General features: G+C 45.5%; 1 protein-coding gene across 4 annotated transcripts in view; it reads left to right on the plus strand.

The window, feature by feature from the left end:
- Positions 1 to 21719, plus strand: part of IFNAR2 (interferon alpha and beta receptor subunit 2) — a 171297-nt gene extending 149578 nt beyond the window's left edge. For 2 of the 4 annotated variants that reach the window (XR_015299363.1, XR_015299364.1), the window contains exons 7-9: positions 777 to 898; positions 17676 to 21360; positions 21409 to 21719. Coding sequence is in view for 2 of the 4 variants with exons in the window: in XM_086935319.1 (XP_086791445.1) it covers positions 777 to 898; positions 17676 to 18353 (800 nt within the window). In the remaining 2 variants the exon portion in view is untranslated. Of the gene's footprint in view, positions 1 to 776; positions 899 to 17675 lie in introns of all 4 variants that reach the window. The other 2 variants (XM_086935319.1, XM_086935321.1) reach the window with 1 other exon arrangement.
- The last annotated feature ends 1447 nt before the right edge of the window (positions 21720 to 23166 follow it).

Genomic DNA, 23166 nt, shown 5'->3' on the forward strand with positions numbered 1-23166 from the left:
GCGGAGTAGTTCTCATATATATATATGTGTGTGTATATATATATATATATATATATATACACTAAGTAAAGTAAACCTGATGTCACCTATGATATAAAGGTAATTGTGATGCAATTACTGTGATGTATTGTTTGCAAACTAAAAAATAGTGAAATGTCAACCGATATATCTGAATAGATTGTCTGAAACCATATTATTGTTGCTTAATCGTTACCCGAGTGAAATGAACACTTCAACTAAAAGATAGTGTCAAAATGGTACAAGACGACGTTTGAAATGGGGCTAGGGTCAAATGTGTACAGTTATTGTGAGCCCTTTAGTTTGTGAACTGAGACTCCTTGGCATTTCATTCCACTCCGGCTATGTGCATCAATGTATGGTAGAGCATGACTAGTATCTGTGGACTGACATTCTTGAGATTGTTTGAGGAGGCAAAGTATTGTCTTTAGCCATTGCATTTTTTTCTTTAAAGTATATTCTTCATAGTTGCGTGTTCAACCTCATGAATCCACCTCAAGAGGAAGATGGTGCAGGCCTAGGTAAATGACAGGTTTTCCAAGAAGAGGACTGTGAGCTAAAGCATTGGCATACAGTGGAGTTCCCTAGTGGCTGTACCTAGGAACATTATTTAATAATGTTTCAAAGGAAGGAAGGTCTGTTTAAAGGTCTGTTTAAAACTGTTTAGCAATTTGGTTTGTGATGAACATGACTATTCTTCTGTGTCAGAAAATGTTATTTGTTCCTGCATTTAATATCCGTCTGCTCCTCATTTGTAGGCTCTACTGTACATGCAGTGATACTTGGAGTAAGTTTGTCCATTGGAGTCTTGCTCCTGCTTGCTGGATTGTTTCTGTCAGGTTTTATCTGCCTCAATAACAGCCCTTTGCCAAAAGCCCTGGTGAGTAATGCACTGTTCTGCATGTTTGTAAGGGAACCCAATGAAAAGGGAGTATCATTTGTAACATCTGACTTTATTGCCCTACTACTCCATTTCAAATGGAATTTGGATCTAGCTTTGTATCGTGCTTTTAAGTGGATTCTCAGTTTTTGTTTTCATTCTTTATTTTTGGGGAATTAGTTTGGCTTGATAAATATAGTGATTGAGGTATCTCTAATGGATAATGTTCAAGTTACATTTTACAGATTTAGTGTTATGTAATGTTATCCTGAACAGTAGAAGTGACTGTACAGCTATGTCAGGTTCGAATCGGATGACATCAGACCCGCAAAACTAAGATCCTTGATACCATTGCCACCACACTATACAAAGAAGAATATGGGATTTTCTAAAAAGAACAACTCCTTTTCGAGTTTGGCAGGGGCGTTGCCACAACAGCAGCAATGGTGGCCACAGGCTAGGGTCAGTCCCAATCACCTTGCTCATCTGCTGCAATCCATGCCTCTGAACCAGATCCCTTTCCTTATGTCCGGTGTGGCATGGCTCTGAGAGCTCCTGTGGAGGTGGGGGCCATCTCGGGAATCTGCTGACAATCCAGCAGCTGTCGGATTGTTTCCTCAATGGTGGTGTTGGGTGTGGCGGCCGCACTGAAATTGAGGAAGCCGCGGATGCATCACTGTGCTCGCCTTCTGCTGTTGGGCACCGGCCTGCTGTGAGTGGCCACGCAAGCAGAAGCCGGCCCCTCACTGAGAGCAGGCATGTCTTGCTGGGACTTAGGGTCATGAGTAGCCTGGACATTCATGCTCGCTGCGGTGTGCACCCCCTGATGGGTTGGAGGCCTGGATTTCCTGCTGGTGCCCTGTAGTCCGGGAAAACTCAAAGGTCATGCTTGTGGCGACTGCTGGAACACTGCTGGACTTGCCTTCAATTATTGGGGGCCTGGCTCAGCCGAGTGCAGGTGGCCTCCTCTGCAGGATTCACACTGTGCCACGTAGCTGTGCGAGGCCGGGGGGGGTGCTCTTGCTGTAGTGACTGGCTGCAGCTTGCCCCTGGTGGGGTGGATGACAGTATCCCCTGGTTGTAACTTTAAGCCCTGAAGGAACCGATGGGCTGCGGCTGGTGAGAACAACTTGGGGCCCAGAGGGGGTTCTGCCAGTTCTGCTGGCCTGGACCAAGGGGACCTGCGGATGTACACTGGGCATGGGCCCCTCAAAAAGCTGTGGACTTTTGGGTCAGGGTTGAATGCTGGGGCAGACGGCTGCGCCCCGACGTACTGCGGCATACCCCCCTCTAATCCCCCCTCCCTCCAAGGGTGGTATTGTTGGCCCTGGTTGGTCACTTGGGCAGTGGCTGGTGGGGTTGATGCCCTGGTTTCCACACAGTAAGGGCCCCAGTCGTGGCTGCTTGTGCTGTCCTCAGGCAAGCGGGCCATGCTTCATCTGATTGACTTCATCTGACCAGCTCATCACGGCAGCCGGGTGGGCAGGTAGCTGGCCCTTGTCAATACAGTACCCCCAGCTCAGCCCAATTGTGCTGCTATCCATCAGGCCATCCAGAATTCGAGGAGATGGTGGAGACCAAACTGAGGTCAACGTGCATGTCTCAATCCTGCGTCAAAACCTGCATAGTATTGCCCAAGGTGTTACTGAAACGAGCACTGAGTCTCGTCCGAGGAAAAATTTCGAAACTCCTTATTTCAGCGACAGCTCTGTACACCCGGTCCGAAGATGCTGAAAATTGGTGGCGCAGAAATAATCTGGGTTGTGGGGTTTCCTGCGAGTGTGGAGGCCCCGGATGCTGAGTGGTTACTAGTGGACTGGTTGCACCCCTGTATATCAGAGGGGTGCCTGCTGCTCAGGTTTGTGGTGGAAATGGCCCATTGGTCCCTTCGCTGTGCCCTCTCTGGCCACTGGTATGCCTGAACGAGTCCCCAACTTTCGTGGTAGAGATGTTGTTCTACTAAAGGTCAGACGCCGGCAAGATCTTTCCTATCAAAACCTGAGTATCATGATGTTGCCTGGGCAATCCAGCAGCAGAGGCGATTTTTTGATATGCTGAAAGAAAAGCTACGAGCCCTTCAAGACACCTATATTCTCCTCTTTTCTGCAAAGCTGAAGGTAATCGTCAATTCTAAAACCTTGTTTTTTGAGCATACCATTCACACTTAGGGTGGCAAAAGGAACAAATGATGGACGGGATACTGACCAATGCAAACAGTCAACACCAGTCATAAAGATTTGGGTTTTATCCATTGTTATTTTGCTTTTGTCGCCCAAATTGGGAAAGGTATGCCCAGACGTGGGTCCCATGCTAACTGCACCACTAGATTCAAGCTAGCCGGGCTGATGAGGGGTGATGCCCTGAAACCGGTCCCAGGATGCTTGTTTTTGGTCCAGGGAGGACCTGGCTTGGCAGTCAGTTCGGGCTGGACTGATCCTATGAGTAGCAGGAAGACCGATTTGCATATGGCTGTGTCCAAACTAGGGTGGCATGGTGAGCAAAAGAGCAATGGATAAAACGCAGATCTTTAATATGACTTGGGGTGAATGTTTCCGTTCAGCATTCCGTCCATCATTTGTTCCTTTTACACTCATGGGTGGCCCACCACACCAGGTCTCGTATTGATCATCTTTGGATGCCCGCCACAGACATCCTTCAGCTGGAACCATTGCTGGAATCCTTCCTCGGGGCATCTCGACCATTGCCCATGAATGGTCCATCTGGGCACCCCCGTATCAGGACTATGTCCTATGTGGTGCCTTAGTACGTTGTATTTGATGGACCAAGGTTGCACTCCAAATGTATTTCAGAGAAAATCAGGGCTTGGTCCATCCGCTCTACACCCTCTCAGCAGCTAGCAAGCCCACGATACAGTGCCATGCCCAGGGGTTCATCTATGTTCAGGAGAAGCATATGCGTGCCCAGACTACTGCCCTGGACGCTCCGATCCTCTCACTCGATCTCCATGTGGTCGGCTGCTCGCCGGGAGGCGGCAAGGCAGCTCTCACTCGGGCAGGCCAGGCAATGCTCGAGGGCTCAACTCGCAGAGTGTACCAGTTTGATGATAAGTTGTGGAAATTGCTTTACTGGCTGGCAACCAGGGAGGTCGCCTCCAGAGTGGTGCTGCGTAGTTTGGATGCCAGGGGTCACATCCAGACTGCTTCCTCAGATATTGTGTATTTTTGAGGACTACTACAGGGCCCTCTTTGGCCATCGGCAGCAGACTCCCCAGGAACGAGCTCGCCCACAATTAGCAATTAGCCGATACTCGATTGCCTTCGATTCACCGCTTCCTGGACCAGGACCTGTATTAGGCCATTACGGCTGAGGGCATTGGGGAGTCACTATCTGATATGGCCCCGGGCAAAACATCCAGTCCGGATGGACTTCTGGTTGAGTATTATCGGCAGTGCAGTGAGCTTTTGATTGCTCATCACCTGGCAGGCTGTCGCCTTTCCCCTGGACCTGGCCATGATTGTGGTGATACCTAAACGAGGTCAGTCCTCTGACCTTTGTGCTGCGTACTGAACGATTTCTCTCATTAGCACTGCTATTAAACTATTCACCAAAGTGTTGACTAACGGGGTACGGTGCAACCTGCCATACTTGATTCATCCTGATCAGTGCAGCTTGATGCCAGGGCATAGCACCTGTCATTGTATGCGAAGGGTCATCAATGCAGTTCTGGAAAGGCCAGTCTGTGGCCTCACTTCTGTAGATTTATCAGCCTTCTTTACTCCCTCCCACTGGTACAGTTTTGGGTGGAGGGGATAATTTCCACTCCTTTTTCGATCCAGAGGGGTACCCGGCAGGGCTGCCTTCTTTCCCCTTTTCTGTTCACCCTCGATATAGTATCCTTGGCCTGTGTTATCCGTTGTGATGTGCGGATGTGAGGCTGGGCATGGGACTCTGAGCCTGAAGAGCATATAGCTCTGTATGCTGATAATGTGCTCCTTTTCGTTGGGATCCGCAGTCCTCGGGTCCTAGATGTTTGGAGATATCAGCGCTGTATGAGGAGGCCTCGGGGCTCTATGTCAATCGTTCTAAGTCCCTAACTGTTACCGGTGACTCGACTGGCCATTTATAGAACACGAACACTGCTGCCCGTCGCCTTTCCTTTCAGTACCTGGGGCCTCATGTTTCTAATCTTCCAGAGTTGGCGTGGACTCTTAAACTGTTCCCCTTCCTTTCTTCTGTGAAGCAAGACCTGCAGAAGTGGCAGCATCACCCGCTTCACATGATGGGCCAAGTTGCCCTCTTCAAAATGATGGTGCTACCTTGATTACTTTACGTATTTCAGAACTTTCCCCTCCCTAAGGTCTGGTTTTATATTTTAGAGTCCACGGTCCGTGCTTTCCTGTGGATGTCCCCGGATTGCCCATTCTAACTGCAGACTGTTGCCTTATGATGACGGCCTAGGAGGTGCTGATCTCTATTGCTATTTAGCTTGGCATGTGATAGTCCTGAATGGCTGGCTGAAGTGGGGATGGGGTGATCCGGCGTATCGGGCGGAGTTGTCTGTGCTGGGTCTTGGTAAGGTCCTGTACGTATTCTATGGGGACCCGCTTTCTCCATCCCTACAATAGGTTACTAGGGTGCTATTTTTGTCCTGGAGGACTTCAGTGCATCTTATAAGTTGTGATCGGAGGCTGACCGCGTGGATCCCCCTTTGGCAGGGCAATTGGCTTCACCACACAGCGGCCCTGGAGAGATTATCTCAGTGGGATAAGATCAGGATTACCCACTTGAGGGATGTCTAAGCTGGGACTCGCCTGTTGTAATTTCAGGAGTTAAGTTCCCGGTTACAACTTTTCCACACCCAATTCCACAGGTCTCCTCAGTTGCGACATGCTCTTACTGCGAACATTCCACCTTACACACTAAATCCCAGGTCAAGCCCTCTTAGGTCGGGCTGATGACTGGGTGGCTTGGGAGGGGTGCCATCTCGCAGGTCTTCTAAATTGAAACAGAAATGCAGGATTTGGCTGTGTGAGTTTCATGAGGCGTGTTGGAAGGATGCCCATTCGGCCCCCAGGGAGGTAGCTATATCGACACGTTTGTGCCTGGTTCAACATAATTATCTGCATACTACAAATATCATGTGTCAAGTTACATCTGGCTGGTAGGTTGCCCCACTCGACCTGCTTTCACTGCACAGCTTCAGAGGCTGATTTTTTTTCCATGTGATGTGGTCTTGGCCTAGCCAGACCCATTATTGGAGCGGGATAGAACATGAACTTTGTTTTGTTTTGGACAAATCCCTCCTGCTTACCCCTCTGATTACCCTACTGGGATTGATGGACGAACTTGGTGGCCCTCAAATGAAGCATGCATTTATTAGGGTGGCTTTGTTGGTTCCTAAGAGAGACATATCGCGGAAATCAGCATCCCCACGCCCCCCTGTCCTGCCAGAATGGGGAGTCTGGGTGGACTTGTGTACTTAGCAGGAGCAGCCTATATGTGTGGCCCGTGGTTTTCTGCAAAAGCGCCAATGGACCTGGAGTAGTGGAGTGAATATTATGGATTGCACTGGGTGTCTGACTGAACTGTGGTCTGCATGGTGTGCAGCTGCGAGGGGTTAAGGTTGTGGCCTGGAAATCTTTCTTTGTTTTTTTGTGTTCACTTGAAAAACAATAAAAACATTGGTTATTGTACTGTCTTTCAACTCTTCCGCTACAATGTGTTTAAATTATGTGACCAAAGATTAAACCACCAGGTTGTTAACCAATACCATGTAGTTTGAAGAGTAGTGTCCGTGGTCGACACAGTTATGTCAGGGAATTTCACCAACAGGCAGTTTGTTTAGCTGAAGATATATTGTTGAGTGAAGTGAACACTGAAGCCTGTGAAGACAACATCCCTGGGCATACTTTCACAGCCAAGCAATCCCCGCAGACTACTCCCTACTCCCTGCCCCAGGACCACGAAACCTTGGAAATCACAAACAGATGTATCAATCTTAAGGTAGAGATACATTAGCATGTAATGTGGTAATATCACGTCACAAAGTACCAACAATTAAGCTTATCCCCTTCATAAGGGGACCACTGACCACCGTCCCTAAAAACACAAAACTAAAAACACATTTACTGCATAATATAAGATACAATGATGGAAGAAGAAAAATGTAATGTGTATTATACCATGGAGCAGATACAACTTTAACGATATTTACAATATTTACTCATGGTTATTAAAAAACATTACAGTAGAGCACACAATTATGTGATTCTAAGGAAAGATAGATTATTCAAAAACGAAATCCTCCTACTATTTGGGAACTTTCAAAACCCTCTTCATTGAAGCAGAGCTGCCTTTTCACACGCTTCATGATATAGAAGCAATACCTTTTGCCTTTTTATGTACCATAGAGACCAGTCGCAAAACATGTGCCCTGTCCTGATTTTGTGATGCCCCCTATATACTATCAGAATGCATCACAAAATCCCCACTCTGATGGGATTATAAAGCTAATTAATATTAAATAGACAGAACGCTATTTGCAACCTCTAGTGATTGACTACAAACATCAGGCTGGTGGCTTGCAAGGGATCACCAACCGAGTGGTATTCTTAAAGTGGAGGCTTTTTTATTATTATTATTTTTTTTTAAAGCAGCTATGTTCTTTATGGGAAATGGTGCTGCTTTAAAAAATGAAAAAAATTATGAAAATGGCATTGGTTTACTGGAACACTGCCAACTCCCCACCCTAGAGGCTGCCAACTTGAGAGTGGGTTACGCTGGTGGATCTTGCTGCTGGAGTGGTGAAGTTTTTTACTATGGCAAAGATTTCGTTGGCACAGCTGGTGATGATTTTGATGTGGTCGGTGAGCGCAGAGCGTTTGGTGTTTCTGATTTGCTGATGGTAGTTTCTGAACGTGGATTTGTAGGTGCCCTGGTCTGTGTCATTCTCACTTTGTCTCCATCTGCATTAAAGTTTTTTGCAGTGGAGGGGACGCTAGCGAGCCCGAAGCAAGATGGCCGCACTTTAGTACAGCTCTGCTGGTCCGGGCCATTTTCCGACAAATATCCTCTTTCTCTCCTGCCATCCAGGGCTCTACATACACGTACCTGAGCCCCCTTGCATCCAGCGTTGGGCTGTTATAACTGGCTTTGATCCCTGTGCCTGCTTTGAACAGCAAATGTGGATTCTGTGGTCGCGGCTGAAATGATGGTGCGAGCGCGAAATCTGGAAGCTGTGAGAGCCTGGAGCGTTCCTAGATCGTCGCTGCTTAGGCCGGATACATAGCGGAGTGACGGTGGTGTGGAGGTCGGCTATCGCGCTGAGGTCCATGTGAGGCGCGGCGCTGATGCGGCTCCCGGTGTGATCAGCGGTGGAAAAACGAGTACGGGTGAGCGCTGTAACAGACGGACTTGGGGGGACGCCACTCACACGCACCCACTGTAGTACGGGACTGGTTGGTGGCGTGGTGCTCCGCCAGAGGCAGTGGTGGGTCTGCGGGCCGGTGGCGAGCAGACTGAGGCGTTGCGGTGGTGTGCGCGCGGCATACTGCATACGAGAGGACTCATGTGTAGTGTATATATAAAGTGAAGGCATTAACTGCGGGGAGCGCTGCGACCTCGCAGGTAGTGGCACCATAATGAAGTGAAAGGCGGCGCTTCCTCTGCTGCACTCGCGGAGAGATTTCATGATCTGTGCTAGTCCGCCATTTTGCGAAGCCTTGTGCCTGCAGTTATATGACACGGGTCTGTGTGGCAATTGCAGACAGGTGGAGCTGAAGTCCGACATTACTTCAGTATGGCAGGCTGTGGGGGATTATGAAGCACTGTAATGATGAGCACTGGAGCCAGTTAAATCAAGTTATTGTGCTGTCGGCCATTTTGTCTGCTGAGGGCGTGTGCAAGGCTGCTAGGTGGGGACAGAAGCGTCTGTGCTACTGGTGACCTATTGGATGCTTTGGTGAAGACCTTAAATATATCGCTGTGGGCTGTCTGTGGGGCCAGTAATCACTGTATAGCGTGGAGCTGCCTTCTTGATGCGGAGCCGCCTATTGTGGTGCACAGTATTTTTACGTCAGCAAGTGTGCTGGAGTGTACGCTGGTGTGCATTCACAACCAAGATGGGCAAGCCAGACAAACAGTTACAGCCAAAACTATCATTCGAATCCACGCGCCTTAAAAAACTACCAAGCAGGTGGCATCGGATACTAAGAAGGAGATGGACGCGGGCAGTGGTACCAAACTGGAGCGCATGATGATGGCCATGCAGCAAAGCATGCACACCATAGATGGCAAAATAGACTATCTCAATTTGTGTATGGATAATATGGCCTCCAAACTGGATGAACACGGAGTACGCTTAGCGGAGGCTGAACAGTGGATCTCTAATGCGGAGGAGAAGGTAGAATCGGTCACAGACTCCTGCACGCAAATGGGCAAACTGCTTGCAGTGATACAAGCTGAGAACGAGGACTTAGAAGCCAGATCGAGACGGAACAACTACCAGAGTCCACAAATGTGGGGAAGATGGAGCTGTATGTAGAGGAGATGCTCAAGACTATGTTGGGAGTGGAGCATTTTTCTAAGCTGATGGTGGTAGAGAGGGCACACTGTTTGCTTTCACCGCGTCCGATCCCAGGGGCTCCTTCCCGACCGATAATTGCCGAACTCCTTAATTACCGCGATAGGGACACGGCTCTTTGACTTGCAAGAGAAATGGGTACTACTAAGTGCCAAGGAATGGACGTTGCTCTGTTCCCGGACTTCACCACGGCGGTACAGCAGGCCCGGCGAGAATATCAATCGGTAAAGAAAAAATTTCAGGCATTAAAAATACAATACGCAATGCTCTACCCAGCTAAGTTGAGGATTCAACATGGCGACAAACCGAAACGGTTTTCCACTCCAAAAGACGCTATGCAGTTTGTTAAACAATTGGAGCGAAAGGTGGCAACCAGAGAGGCTGGAGCTGAAGAAGATGATGAGATCTGATGGACCTGGTGGGAGAACTATCCACGCTGATGCACTCATTGATGTCCTTTGCTTCTGTAGTTGTCTTTATATGTGTCTCTTTTACAGGTTTGGTGCATGCAGGTATGGCACACGCGCAGTTTATGGGAAGCTCATATTTAGCGGTGACTGAATAAAGCATCGGGACTGCATTGGACAAGTTGGATACAATTATTCTGAAAAATTAGGGAGGTACGATGTTAAAGGAGGGGGTGGCATTTCACTGGTTATACCTTGTTAGCTGTGCATTAAATGAGATGTACTATTAGTTGCATGACGTGCCATAACCAATAGGATGTTGGTGCACTTTGTAGTTGAAATATTGGCACTGTTGGTTGCATTCTGGAGATCACAGGTTGGACTCGATGAGTTGACACTATAGAGATCTGTTCTTGTGTTTCTGACTGTGTCACTTATGGATCGAACGTGTGGGATGTGCTAGGAGAGAATCTAAAGATGGCCCTGACCTCCCCTCACACCACCGATGAGGTCGTTGGGCTGCTGGTGTCCTCCATGAGGGTACACCCCATGTTGATACTCATTGGGTTATTGTTCTGTGAGTGGGTTAGCCGCTCACGGCGGGATGGGGTTCTTCTTACTACTCATATGTTTTGTTTCTTGGGATTTCTCAGCGTAATTGGGATGCTGGGGTGGGCGCGGGTGTTTTTTACAGGCGTGTTTTGCTATGCAATTGAGCAATACAAAATACATGGCTGTTACTTGTCACCATATGTACACAGCGGGATGACCCTAATGTTCTGAACACAATTCAGTAGAATAGGTAATGGCTGTAGAGGGGACAATTAATTGGATTACTTTGAATGGCAGATGTCTTAATAATCTAAAAAAGACTAGGCAGGTCTTGGTGTTCCTAGATCGACATAACGTGCAGGTAGCACTGCTGCAAGAAACCCACCTTACTTGAAATGCCGCATCTACAATTGCCAGGAAGTGGGCTGGGGCGCGATTTGCCTCTTTGTATTCTTCATATGTGTGGGGGTGATGGTTTTAGTTAAAATACATATCCCCTTTATTTGTATGCATGAAGACATTGATGAAAATGGCTGATATATCATAGTACAGGGCAAGCTGTGTGGCACTTTGATTACGATAATTAATGTATGTGGGCCGAATTCAGACGTTCCTGAGTTTAAGTTGCTGTGGAATAAAGTATACAAGCTGCTGCCCTCTGCAATTATATGTGGGTGGAATTTTAATGTTGTGCTAAGCCCAACGCTGGCCGGGACTCCAATGTGGCCCCTGTTATTAAAAAAGCTGCACAAGCGATGTGTGTGCTGGTATGCAGGATTTATTCCTCACAGATGTATGGCGGCTGAGGCATCCTGGGGTACAGGAGGGTACATGTTATTTGTATACTCATAACTCATGGTCACGTTTGGACTATTGGTTAACGAAAAAAGACGTTAATGCCTGGGTCTCTAGGGTGTGGCATTTGCCTCGCACTTTATCCAACCATCTGCCAATACTACTTTCCATGTACACACCAGCATATAAGCCGGCTCAGTTTCAGTGGATACTACAGCCATCGGCATTGCAAGATCAAGTTTTTAGGGAAGGGATACGTGAGGCATTAGAAAATTACTTCACTGACAATGTAGGTTCAGTGCAGAGTCAGAGTACCGTATGGGAGGCTTGTAAGGTGACTGTTCGAGGGGCATGTATAGGCTTGCAGGCTGGATTTCTTAGGTCCCTGCGTGACTCGAAAAGTTAGAGCAAGATATACTCAGACTAGAGCGGCAATATGAAGACGTGCCAGATAATGATACGTTGGCAGCCATACGCTCATAAGTTACTGACTACAGTGACCTAGCAGATCAGGAGGTGAGGTACATGTCCCGCCGCTGTAGCGCTAGATATTATGGGGAGGGAGTCTGATGGGGGCGAGCTCTAGCCACTAAGATTACTGAACCCTGGGTGCAGCATTACACAGTGCTGGTAATTGCAGAGTGTGATGCCACCTACTCTCACACTGAGGGTATTCTTGATCAATTTGTCACGCATTACAAAGATATGTACAGACGCAGGCCTACAGCTGACGAAGACTAGATAGCGAAATAGCTGGAGGATATAGCTTTAGTGTGGCTATCAAAGGGCCAACAGGATTTCCTTATGCACCCGCTGACAGATGTCGAAATAAAGGACGCTATTGCTGCCCTGCCCAATGGTAAAGCATTGGGCACTGATGGACTCCCAGCAGATTTTTATAAAGAATACATAGATATTTTGGTGCCCTATTTACAGGCCAGGTACGGCGAGGCTTTTGAACAACTAAGACTGCCTGACACGCTTAGGGAGGCGTTAATTATCACATTACTGAAGCCGGGTAAGGCACCTGATCGTTGTGATTCATACAGGCCACTGTCGCTCATGAACACCGATGTAAAAATATTGGCGAAAGTTCTGGCGTCCCGGTTAAGACTGTTAATACCCATTATGGTGCTGCCAGACCAATCAGGGTTTATCCCCCACCCACTCCAAGGCGCACAATTTACGAACGTTGTTTGCAGTAATGCATCTATTATAACCTGAGTTGCCAGCGGCCGCGGTTCTGTTAGATGCCGCAAAGGCGTTTGACTCGATTGCCTAGACTTATATCGCATGGGGATGCCTTATTTTTTCACCAATTGGATTAAATTGCTCTATATGGACCCAGTTGCCCGCGTGCGAGTAAACGGACAGACATCTGACATATTTCCGATTAGGCGCGGTACTAGGCAGGGTTGCCCGCTATCGCTGCTGCTATTTGCGGTAGTGTTGGAACCGCTGACTTGTGTATTAAGACAGAGGCATGCAAGTGCAGCACTGCGTTTTCTACAGCATCTGTTAGCAGTGTTCATGTATGCAGACAACATGGTTTTATATGTGAGGGAACTGGCGATACACCTGGAGCACCTAATCAGAGAATATGTCCGGTTTGAGTGGTATTCTGGTCTAGTCATTAATTGGAATAAGTCAGTTGTGTTCTCACTTACAGAGAGAACCAAGCCATGTGAGCTAGGTTACCTACATAGAATGGAAAGCAGACCCTGTTAAGTACTTAGGGGTTTGGATGCACAGGGATCCGCAAGTAGTAGTGCGTTTCCACTATGGCACAGCAGTTTCTAAGCTTGAAGACCAGGTGGCCCGGTGGATCAGACTACCTTTGACATTTGCCGACAGGGTTGCACTGATTAAAATGGTGGTGCTGCCGAAGTTTCTGTATTTGTTTGTAATTGTACATATTCATCTCACTCCGCATTTTGCGGTCCTTGCTGATTACTCTAGTATTGGGTGGTAAGAAGCCGAGGGTTAAATGGGATACTTTGACGAAACCATATACTATGGGAGGCTTCACAGTGCCCGACATGCATTTGTATTACCTATGTGCACAGGCACAATACGCTTTTTACTGGCAAAATGCGCCGCCATTTACGCCACATGTTGCGGCTGAGGCTGGGGCTGTCCATCCAATACCTTTAAAAGCAATGATTGTCAATAGGCATTCGGTGTTTGAGCACACGAGATTGACACAGTGCAATGGACAGCCCGGGCATGGCATAACCTGGGGTGGCGTGCGATGAGCCTTCCGCTGTACGCGCCAGCTATGCCATTACTGCATCATACAGCGCTGTCTGAAACGGGCTCCCTGGGATGCTGCAAAAAGTTGGGATACGGAGTATGGGGGATGTGTTTCATTGTGGGACGTTTATACCCCTGCAAGATTTTGTAAAAGATGGGGAGAATGTTGCGATGTTAACATTTATTTATAGCAGGTTGCGATCTGCCATGAGAAACCTGTATCCCTGCTTCCCAGATGAACCATCAACCCTGGGGGCTTTGCAACTCATTTACACTACGCAAACTAAAATTAAATTAGTTTCACGTTTGTTCACCCCCTTGCAACTAGATGAAGGTAATGGTGCAGCGGGATCTATGGCCAAATGGAACGCTATTTTACCCCAGCCACTTACAGAAGAAGAGTGGTAGGAATGCTGTGGGCTGACAGGTCGTTTTGCGGTTAATGGCAGCCTGAAACTTACACATTATAAGTATATTCATCAAATGTATTATACCCCAGCACAAGTTTATAGATATGGTCTGAGAGAATCACATTGCTGTAGGAGGTGTGGTGCTGATAATGCTGATTTTCTGCATTTAGCCTGGGCATGCCCAAGAGTGGCAGATTTCTAGGGTAAGGTTGTGAAAGCCTTAACGGAAATGGTGGGTGAATCAATCGAATGTGATATGAGAGTGTGCTTGCTGGGTAATGTTATTAAGTTTAAGTCTTGTACTCGAAAACTTGTGGCAATATTGATACAGTTAGCCAAGCGCAAAGTTGCATTGAACTGGGATGGTAGGCCGCCGCCCACGCTAGCCCAATGGGTACATGATGTTGCCTATTGTCGTGATCAACTCACCTACTATGCAGAGGAGCTACCGAGCACTTCCAGACCGCGGGATGTTTGGGCTCCCTTTACTGCCTATATGTTAACTCATACTACAGACTGATGACAATAAATTTGTGGATACGTTCTGTTTCCCTGATATTTCCCTGAACCAATGTGAAGTTCTGTCTATGTACTGCTTTTTATTAACAAAGGCCATGTATTGTGTACAAACTGTATTCATGATATACTGTTCTATTGCTACTCATGTTTGAAAATGTATAAATAAATAAAAATGAAAAAAAGTTTTTTGCAGTGTCATTTGGTGAGAGTGACCTCTCCTATATACCAGCTTACTTGCAGTCTAGTTATCGTGTCTCTGCTGGCTTTGAGAGTAGGAAAGTGGCTACTTGATTAGGAGAGGTGGGTGTAAATTCCAAAAGCGGGGGTAGCCAACCAATTCCTGATGACTCCACTTAGTAGTATCTTTGGATTTCGAGTTGTCAAATATGTTAAACATTTGGTTGACCTTATCTTTAAAAGTGAAGGCTAGAGTGTTGCAAAAATGTTAACTATGGAGGGTCGAGATATTTTGCAGGACGTTTTGATAAGGCAGATTCCAGCCAGGAAGTATAGGCAAAAGCTGAGGAATTAGCATCAGGAGCGATGTCAGGTTGACTGTGTGCTAGATGATGGGTTATTGTCGCCGTGTCTATTTTATGCCATGCCCTGCCTGTGACAGTTTTAGCTGGCTTAGAAAAGGCCTCTCCTCTGAGAGGCAGTTTTGATTTTGAACATTATGGCTCGCTGATCAGACCAGCTGAGAGAAAAGGTTTTAAGAAAAGTGATGGCAGGATTATTTGAAATAAGTCCATCAAGGGTGTGACCAGCTGAGTGAGTGGAATCACAGACAAGTTTTTTTTACGTCTAAGCTCTAACGCCATCTCTAGAAGAGCTTGAGTAATTTTATCAGTGGTGGATTCTAGCTGGAAGTTAACGTATCCAAGTATGGTGAAATTATCAGATTGGAGACCAAATTCCATCAGTGATTGAAAATTAAGCAGAAATGTATTTTTTGGCCCAGGAGGCCAATAGATAAGCATGCCAGTGAACATCTCCTGATGATGGAATCCTTATTTAAAAAGAAAAGGCTCGCAGTCAGTGGCAGGAATGTCGGAGCTGTGGGCATTTATTCAGCTGCGATAAATGACAGCAAGGCCACCGCCCCTTTTTATGGATCTGTCCAATCTGAACAGCTCGAAACCGGGGGAATACTACCCCAAAATCAGAGTTGGTAACCGAACCCCCCACGTTTCCGTAATGAAGAGAACACCAAGTTTAGCATTGTCTATAAAATGTGCTATTTCATATTTATTTTTTGGTAAGGATCGTGCATTAATAAGGGTGATCTTTAACGTTTTTTACTAAGGTGGAGAAGAGTCTATTGGAAGGAGATACAATGGGCGGTGGTCTTAGAACAGTTATCTTGCAGTGCGGGCATGAAAGCCTGCCTGAAAGGACTTTATACAATCAAGATTGCAGGGGGAATGAAGGGCATAGAGTGCCTTACCTGAATATCTGATGCAGGCCTCTTTTTCTCCTGCGAAAGATCAAGGGTTCCTGGCCCTGGGCCCGTTCCAGGCGTGGATGGGTGCAGATGTTGTTGCCTTTGGCGCGCCTTTAAGGGAGGGGGGGCGTGCCCAGCCTCGCCGCCGGAGCGCAAAAAGAAAAAGTAAATGGGTAAACTAAATCGGGTTTCTAACCGGGGCCCAGTAACCCCTGTAGTACCCAGAGGCTCACCTGTGGAGTGCTGCTACTAGTAAATGAAAGGCTAAACAAAATTAAAATTGAGAGCCAAGCACATAAAATTAATAAAGTCTACTTGGTGGTCCCAAGCTATAATGGCGACCACCCTATTGTGATCCAGGCACGTCTACCTACGATTTAAATGCCATTGTACTTCCTGTTCTGGGAGGTGCCTGGCTCCCGATAGGGTGTCTGTGCCCTTCATTCCCCATGCAATCCTGATTGTATAAAACTTTGTTTTTACTCGACAGTCTCTTCAGGCAGGCTTTCATGCACACACTGTAAGATAACTGGTATGCGGAGTTCTCCGCAGAGTCCGGAGATCTCTGGTGTCACTCTGGAGATCCCCGCCTAGTATAAAGAGAAATCTACTCTGTAGGTCAAAATGTTCATAAATCTAGGGAAGTTGGTTAAATGTTGATGGGAGTTGTTTTTAAATATGGAGAACAACATAAAGACTAAATCGTGTGTGTGTGTGCGCGTGCGTGTGTGTGTGATTTATTGAAACAATAAACTTACCAAAGCCTCTTTGACACGTAACAAGTTTGAGATGAAATTTGGATTTTAAACTATGTTCACATTCATCAAGTATAATATAAGGTTGTATTAACTTTTCTGATATTGCTACATCTGTTGGTGAGATGTGAAAGACTGCAAAAAAGTCTTGATCCCTATTGAGAATAATATTTTCAGTATGTAGATCATAATTCCAGTAGATTTGTTTTCTCACATAACTTTAATTCTCAGTTCCCTCCTCCTTTTTGCCTTGACATTATGTGTCCCCTGCAGTTTGATAGGCTTCAATGTCTCGACAAAATGATGCACCATCAAATACTTACAATCTAAACTCAGATTGGTACTTTTGTGCTCCATTAAACACATTTGAGGGGAGCAATTCTCTAGTTACTAGTTATAAGAAGCACAATTAATAATGTAGTCATGAAATTCTTTGTTGCAGTTTATAAAATAGGTAATACCATATTTGCTGGGCTGAAATTCGTTCTCAAAAGTATTCATCTTCCTTAATGTAATCACACATTTCATCGCGCCATGATTGCTAAAGTTAAGTCTAAAGGAATAGTAACATGTATTTGGTGCCTTTGGTGTTATACCTATTAATTCAGGTCGGTTCTTTCCATATTTACGATGGAGACAGAACCTAAATGGCACCATTCTCACTAAAAGCACTGCACCATGTAAGTAAATGGCATGGCTGATGCAGGAAGCAAAATGCCATGGGCTGGCGGGGAGAGAATACAGGGCTATGGATGCCACCGCTGTTAAGAGAAACAAATGCAAGTGAACAGAAAAACCAAAAAACAGAAAGAAATGGACCACAAACATCTGTACTCACATCCCGGTCCTCCCGTAAAAGCCATCTCTTTTCTTTGGCACCGTGAAAGAGTGGCAAACTGATAAAAGACAGGTATGCAGAAGAAATGGGGAGGGGGCGAAACAACAGAAAGTGTTGTGTAGCACACTTGTGTATAAAGTGTGTCGCAAGGTGAATTGTCCACTTACTGTTCTCTATAGAGTCACAAAAATAATATGCTCCTGTGTGTGCCTGTTATTTGTAAATTGTGTTTTTATTAACCCTATGCTTTTCTCTTCCTTAGACCAAGATTTCCAAGAAAGAAAACGTATGTTTCAAATTGTTACCTGAGCAAGTGTGTCCTGTGGAGATTCAATTGATAGCAAAAAAGAAAAAAGTCTTAGAATGCAGCATCGATGAAGATGAAAGTGATGGAGAAGATGTACATGAAGTTTATGCATGTCGAATTGATATAAACACTCTTCCTAATGATACCAGCACTTCAGACATTACCACATCACACACATTCACAGGCTCCTCAGTGGTTGATATGAGCAGCCAGGAAACTCCATGTACTGAAGCGGCAGAATCTGAAGGGCTTCCATCCACGGCCAAGGATGAGAGCGGAACAAGCAAACTCTCGACTCCTTTAATGAGCGGGGAATGTTCCTTTGCACGGTTGGACAACAGTGACAATTTCAATGTCAATTTAGCTTCTGTGTTACTAGGGACTTCAGGGAAGCCAACCAAGGACAATCTGGCTAGTCAAGCATCTTCTCAAGATGACCAGGAGTCTTCAGCAAGCTCACAGGATTCTAGTGCACCTCTACTTGCTTTTGACTTTTTAGCAGACAACTTAGGTGTACAAATGGCTGAATTATCTCAGGTTCTTGAGGATTGTTTTTCTAACGATGCTCTGGACACAGATGAAAGTGATGATGCTGAAGAAGAAAACCAGGTTTCTGGATACATGAGGCGATGAGCTGAAGATCTCAAAAAACTATTTTCACAAAAATTACAGCTGTTTACAGTTTAATATGTTAGCTCAGTACCTCGGTTTGAAATGTGTCTTCCATTTGCCTATTATAATGTTGTCCTCACTTGTTTCTTTTTCAGCCACTCTTACTCTCTTTCATTAGCACCCCTTCCGATCTCTCTTCTGGGACCAATCATACGTAGCCTGCAGGTTTCACAGATCCACCAGTAAGCAAAGGCACAGCGCAATAGAACTGTCTCTTGCTGATGCAGGGTAAGAGCGATCCCATTTGGCAGACTCGAGGAGAATTCTTCTTTAATTTTAAGAAGAAAAGTCAAGACGTATATAAAGAGACTTTGGAAGCTTGCCATGGTAAAGAGTTCCTCAATGACCAGTGAAAAATGAGGCCACCCTTAAAGTCCACTCCAGACAAATGTAAGAACCTCTTGTTCCTAAACATACACTGCTAAGATATTGTACTGATATATTGATTCTGAAAATTACACCACTGTGACATCTGTTGCTGCCTTTGTCTGCGCCCAGATTGATTCTGTTTCTCCAGTGCATCTCTTGTCTGGGTTCCGCACTGCTGTTGTGCAGAGTCTGAGGGTGAGATATCTAAGCAGACAGGCTGCACCGTACTGTTGTTTTTTATTATTATTTGTTTTAATAAATAGTAGCTCATTGTACAACAAACAGGCTGAAAAGCACATTTGCACAAACAATATTGCAAAGATACTCGTCTCAACGGTGTCCACAAGGATTATATGAAAAAATTCCAATGCACATGAACAGTGACACCACGTTTCCAAAATTGAATCAACCCCACCATCACCCATATAAAGCGGGACCTACTTCTTTTCCTCTATAGTGATGTCAATTGTCACAAATATTCTCCCATTTCCTTTGGCAGCCTGACCCTGATACACCACATATTCTGCTCTATGACACAAGTCCACATCAAGTTCCCAATCAGTTTACCGTGGAGGTCCATCCGATCCCCAAACCCACCCTATATTCCGCTTAGCTACTCTAGCGACAAGGAAGCGCCAGCCACAGCCTCTGAAATTTGGGCCACACTCCCTCACCCATTATGTTCAGAAGTAGCCACCTAGCTTCCAATGGTACTGAAAGTCCCGTGACCAGGACGATAACTTGCCCAAGCCCCCTCCAGTATTGCTGGATTTCAGGACATTCCCACAATACGTGGAAGAAAGAGCCCACCATACCCCATCCCTTGGCACAGAAGGCCATGTCAAATCTTCCCATTCAGTGCAGGAGTTATCTAAAGTAATACGATCTATGCAGTACCCACAACTGGATTAAACAGAAACTGGCCCTATGCTAAACTCATTGGGGCTCTGTATTGCCTCCACCCAGTCCTCATTCTCAATAAGACCTCCCATAGCTCTTTAAGAGGGTATGGGTTGTTGTTCATTAACTTCCTATAGGTCAGAGAGATGGCTTTATCTGGCATGGGATCCAAGAGTAAGCGATTCTCTAGTGGTGTGCCAATTGTTCATCCACCAGTGGTGCTGCAGTGCATGCCCCAACTTCTGGTATCTAAAACTCTCTGACTATCATCTCATACTCATTTCCTCAAAGGAACAATAGCATGCCCTCTCCACACATCACCCAGATGCTCAACACTAGTATTGCCCATTTAGAGAAACCTTTCAGGCTCCCAATTCCTCGGTACGTCACTGTCCCACAGTGGAGTCCTATTTGTCAGTCTGCCCTCCTAGCCCAGGAATCTAATGGCGTCTTGCCATGCCATCACCATTACCCGAGTGTGAGTCGGGCGTGCTCCTTTTTGTCCACTCGTATAGAGTAGCGATGGGTAACTCCAGCTGCCCATGACTTCACGATCCATGCAGAATGCCGAACCCACATTGTCCCCAAATACCCAGTTGTTGATTGTTATCAGTTGGGCGGCCCAGTAGTACTTCTGTATATCTGGATCTCATATACCCATTTAGGAGCTTGCAGAGTGCAATTCTAGAACTACCTCCATCCCACAAAAGTTGTTGCAGTTCACAGTCAACTTTCTTGAAGAAATCAGAAAGTATTTTGTATGTGGCGTTCTGGAAAACATAGAGTAGGTGGGGAAGAGTCACATCTAGAAGAGGACAGCCCTGCCCATCAAGGACACTGGGAGCGACTGCCAGTGTGTAACATCACTCTTCAGACATCCAATTGAGGGAAAGAAATTCCGTGTGACATTGATGCCTAGGTATTGGAAACCATCATGAACTATTGGGACTATGCACCTCGATGACAGGATATGGGTGCCTCCCACAAGGGGAAACATAAGGGACTTATCCAAGTTGATCTGGTAACAGGAATAGTCGCCGAAAAGCTGGAAGACATGTAGTATTCTGTCGACCATGTGGTGGAGGTATGTGGCTAAAAGCAGTATATCATCAACGTAGAGGGAGATGCATTCTTCCCAATCGCCCTCCCACTAAAACCCTTAATAGTAGGTCTTGATGCACCCAAATTGACAAGGCCCGAGCACGAGCGCAATTATCATTGGTGACAGTGGGTTCCCCTGCCTCGTACCCTTATGCAAGGTGAAGGATCTGGACAGTGATTTGTTAACACCCCACTATTGTAAGCTCATCCATACAGTCATCACCTCCATATCAGCCCAGGAGTCAACCACCGAAGGACACATTTGCGAAGCACCTAAATTGAAACGAAAAACTTTTGAGAAAGGGCACATCTTTCATTAGGTTAGAGTTATCTGTTAGGTCTGAGTTAACAAGTTCCTTGTATGTTGTGCCTATAAAGATTTTGGTTTCTTATTTGAGTGAATTGATCAAGGGAGTATAGTTACAAATGAAAAGGTGAAAAGAATACATCAGTGTTACTGTGGGTAGGAACATTCACAGCACTCATTTTAATAACTAAAATTAGGGTGTAATGCCAGATTCTACTGTTTGGCAAGTGTAACATTATTAGACCATAAGTAAAGCAGGTAATGAGCAGTGGCAAATTTATACTTGGGTAAGCAAAATGTTAATGATGCAAATTATTTGGTCACTTTTATAATGATCAGCAAGAGTTTTGTGAATGAGAATAGTGGAGCAGCGTTCTTTAAATCTCTCAAATCTTTCTTTAAAAGGTCATTTCATTTCAGATTCGATGGTGCCCACTACTTAGCCAATATCTGTTATTTTACCAGCTTTGCTTGCACACATGTTTTTTAATGCCACATAGCTAATTAGTATTCTTAATGTATCAGTCCTAAAAAACCGAGTCATTTTTTTTTACATTTCTCAAAAACAAGTATTACATTTTGTATACTACTGTCTGTATAGTAACAAGTATTGTTTTTGTATTGTAAATAAAATGTATTCTTTTGTTGTGGCTGGTTTGTAGTTCGTTCTCTTCATAATGATTCTACTTTTAAGAGACGTTTTCAAATGTTGTCTGCTGTAATGTTCTTTTTCCTGCAACAATAAAGATGTATTCTTTTATAGTATTGTAGACATGTAGGTTGCAAGAATCCTCTGATAGTACGGCGTCCCTCATTCACCACAGCTACCTACGGTGGTAGTTCCATTTTCCATACATGCCAATAGACCCAATTCATACGGGAGATTCCTGATTTTTGAAGCTGCTTTAATTTAGCTGCCGACCACCTAAATGTGTCCCTACTTCAATGCAAGTCAGTGAAGAAAAACATATCCCCCAATAATGTTTTTATCTCCCTCTTTCTGCACTGCAGATGTTGGCATGTATGATTTTAATTGATTTAGGTGCTCCCATCTTTGCACACTTATTAAGAGAGTTAAATGTCAGTATAACTGATAGCGATCCTGCTGAGGCATAATCCTTGCAACAGATTTTAAAGAAATTGTCCCTGGCAGGTTGAGGAAAGAAATCATAATTTTGATATTACCTGGGACTGAGCTCCCTTCCGGTCCGCATAAGGAACTCCTGATAGGGAAACACGTTTCATTAAGAGTATTTTTCATCACACCTGGTAAGAAAGTGTGAGTAACAGCTCAGTCCCCAGATACAATGCATTGCATAACAAATCTATCATACAGTTGTTAAACAATGTGACCACAAAAATACCATGAAAAGTAAGAAAGCTTGCAATGCCATTCAAAGCTTATAAAGATCTTGAATTTAACGGGAACTGTTAGTATTGAGTCTTATCTACAATGGCAGCCATAATACGTGCTTACGTAAGAAGGTCAGACAGGTACAGCCATTTTAAGGTTTGAAATGCTGCTCTCAGTGGGAATGGTGTGCACAAAGCTACAGAAGGTGTTACTCTCTGTAGAACCAGCACACAAGATGCATCCAACCACCAAGGGGTAAACTCCTCCAGCTTGCTACCAGCTTCCCCAGTGTAAGGCTTTGATCAGCTTTAAACACTTAAGAAGCAGCTTCTTCATGATATACACACAGCAATCTAAGTCTTAAAATGAGTATTAAAAAAATGTATTATTTCAGAAAATATATAAAAATACGACCACGCTAGAGCGACCGCCAGTTCGGGAGGTGGGCCGCAAGCACAGTGCCTTTTGATTCTTCCATACCTGCAGCTTAGCCCCTTTAAATACAGCCATGTGTAGAGCCAAACAAGGGTTGCAGCAAAGGTACATTCCAGACTTATTAGGGAATCATGTAGCAGGGAGGCTTCGCACTACTGGAGTCACAGAAGCAGTTTGGGAGACAAACGTGTTTGGCAGGTCCAAAGTCTGTGGGTTCAACAGTCTGTTTGCAGTGCAGGTGATCCGGTGGGTAGCCAGTGAGACTTTACAGTGGTGTTTGTGATGCACAGGACTTGAAAGGGGCCTCG

This window comes from Lissotriton vulgaris, chromosome 8 (assembly GCF_964263255.1).
Source record: "Lissotriton vulgaris chromosome 8, aLisVul1.2, whole genome shotgun sequence".
In the NCBI taxonomy this organism is placed as follows: Eukaryota; Metazoa; Chordata; class Amphibia; order Caudata; family Salamandridae; genus Lissotriton; species Lissotriton vulgaris.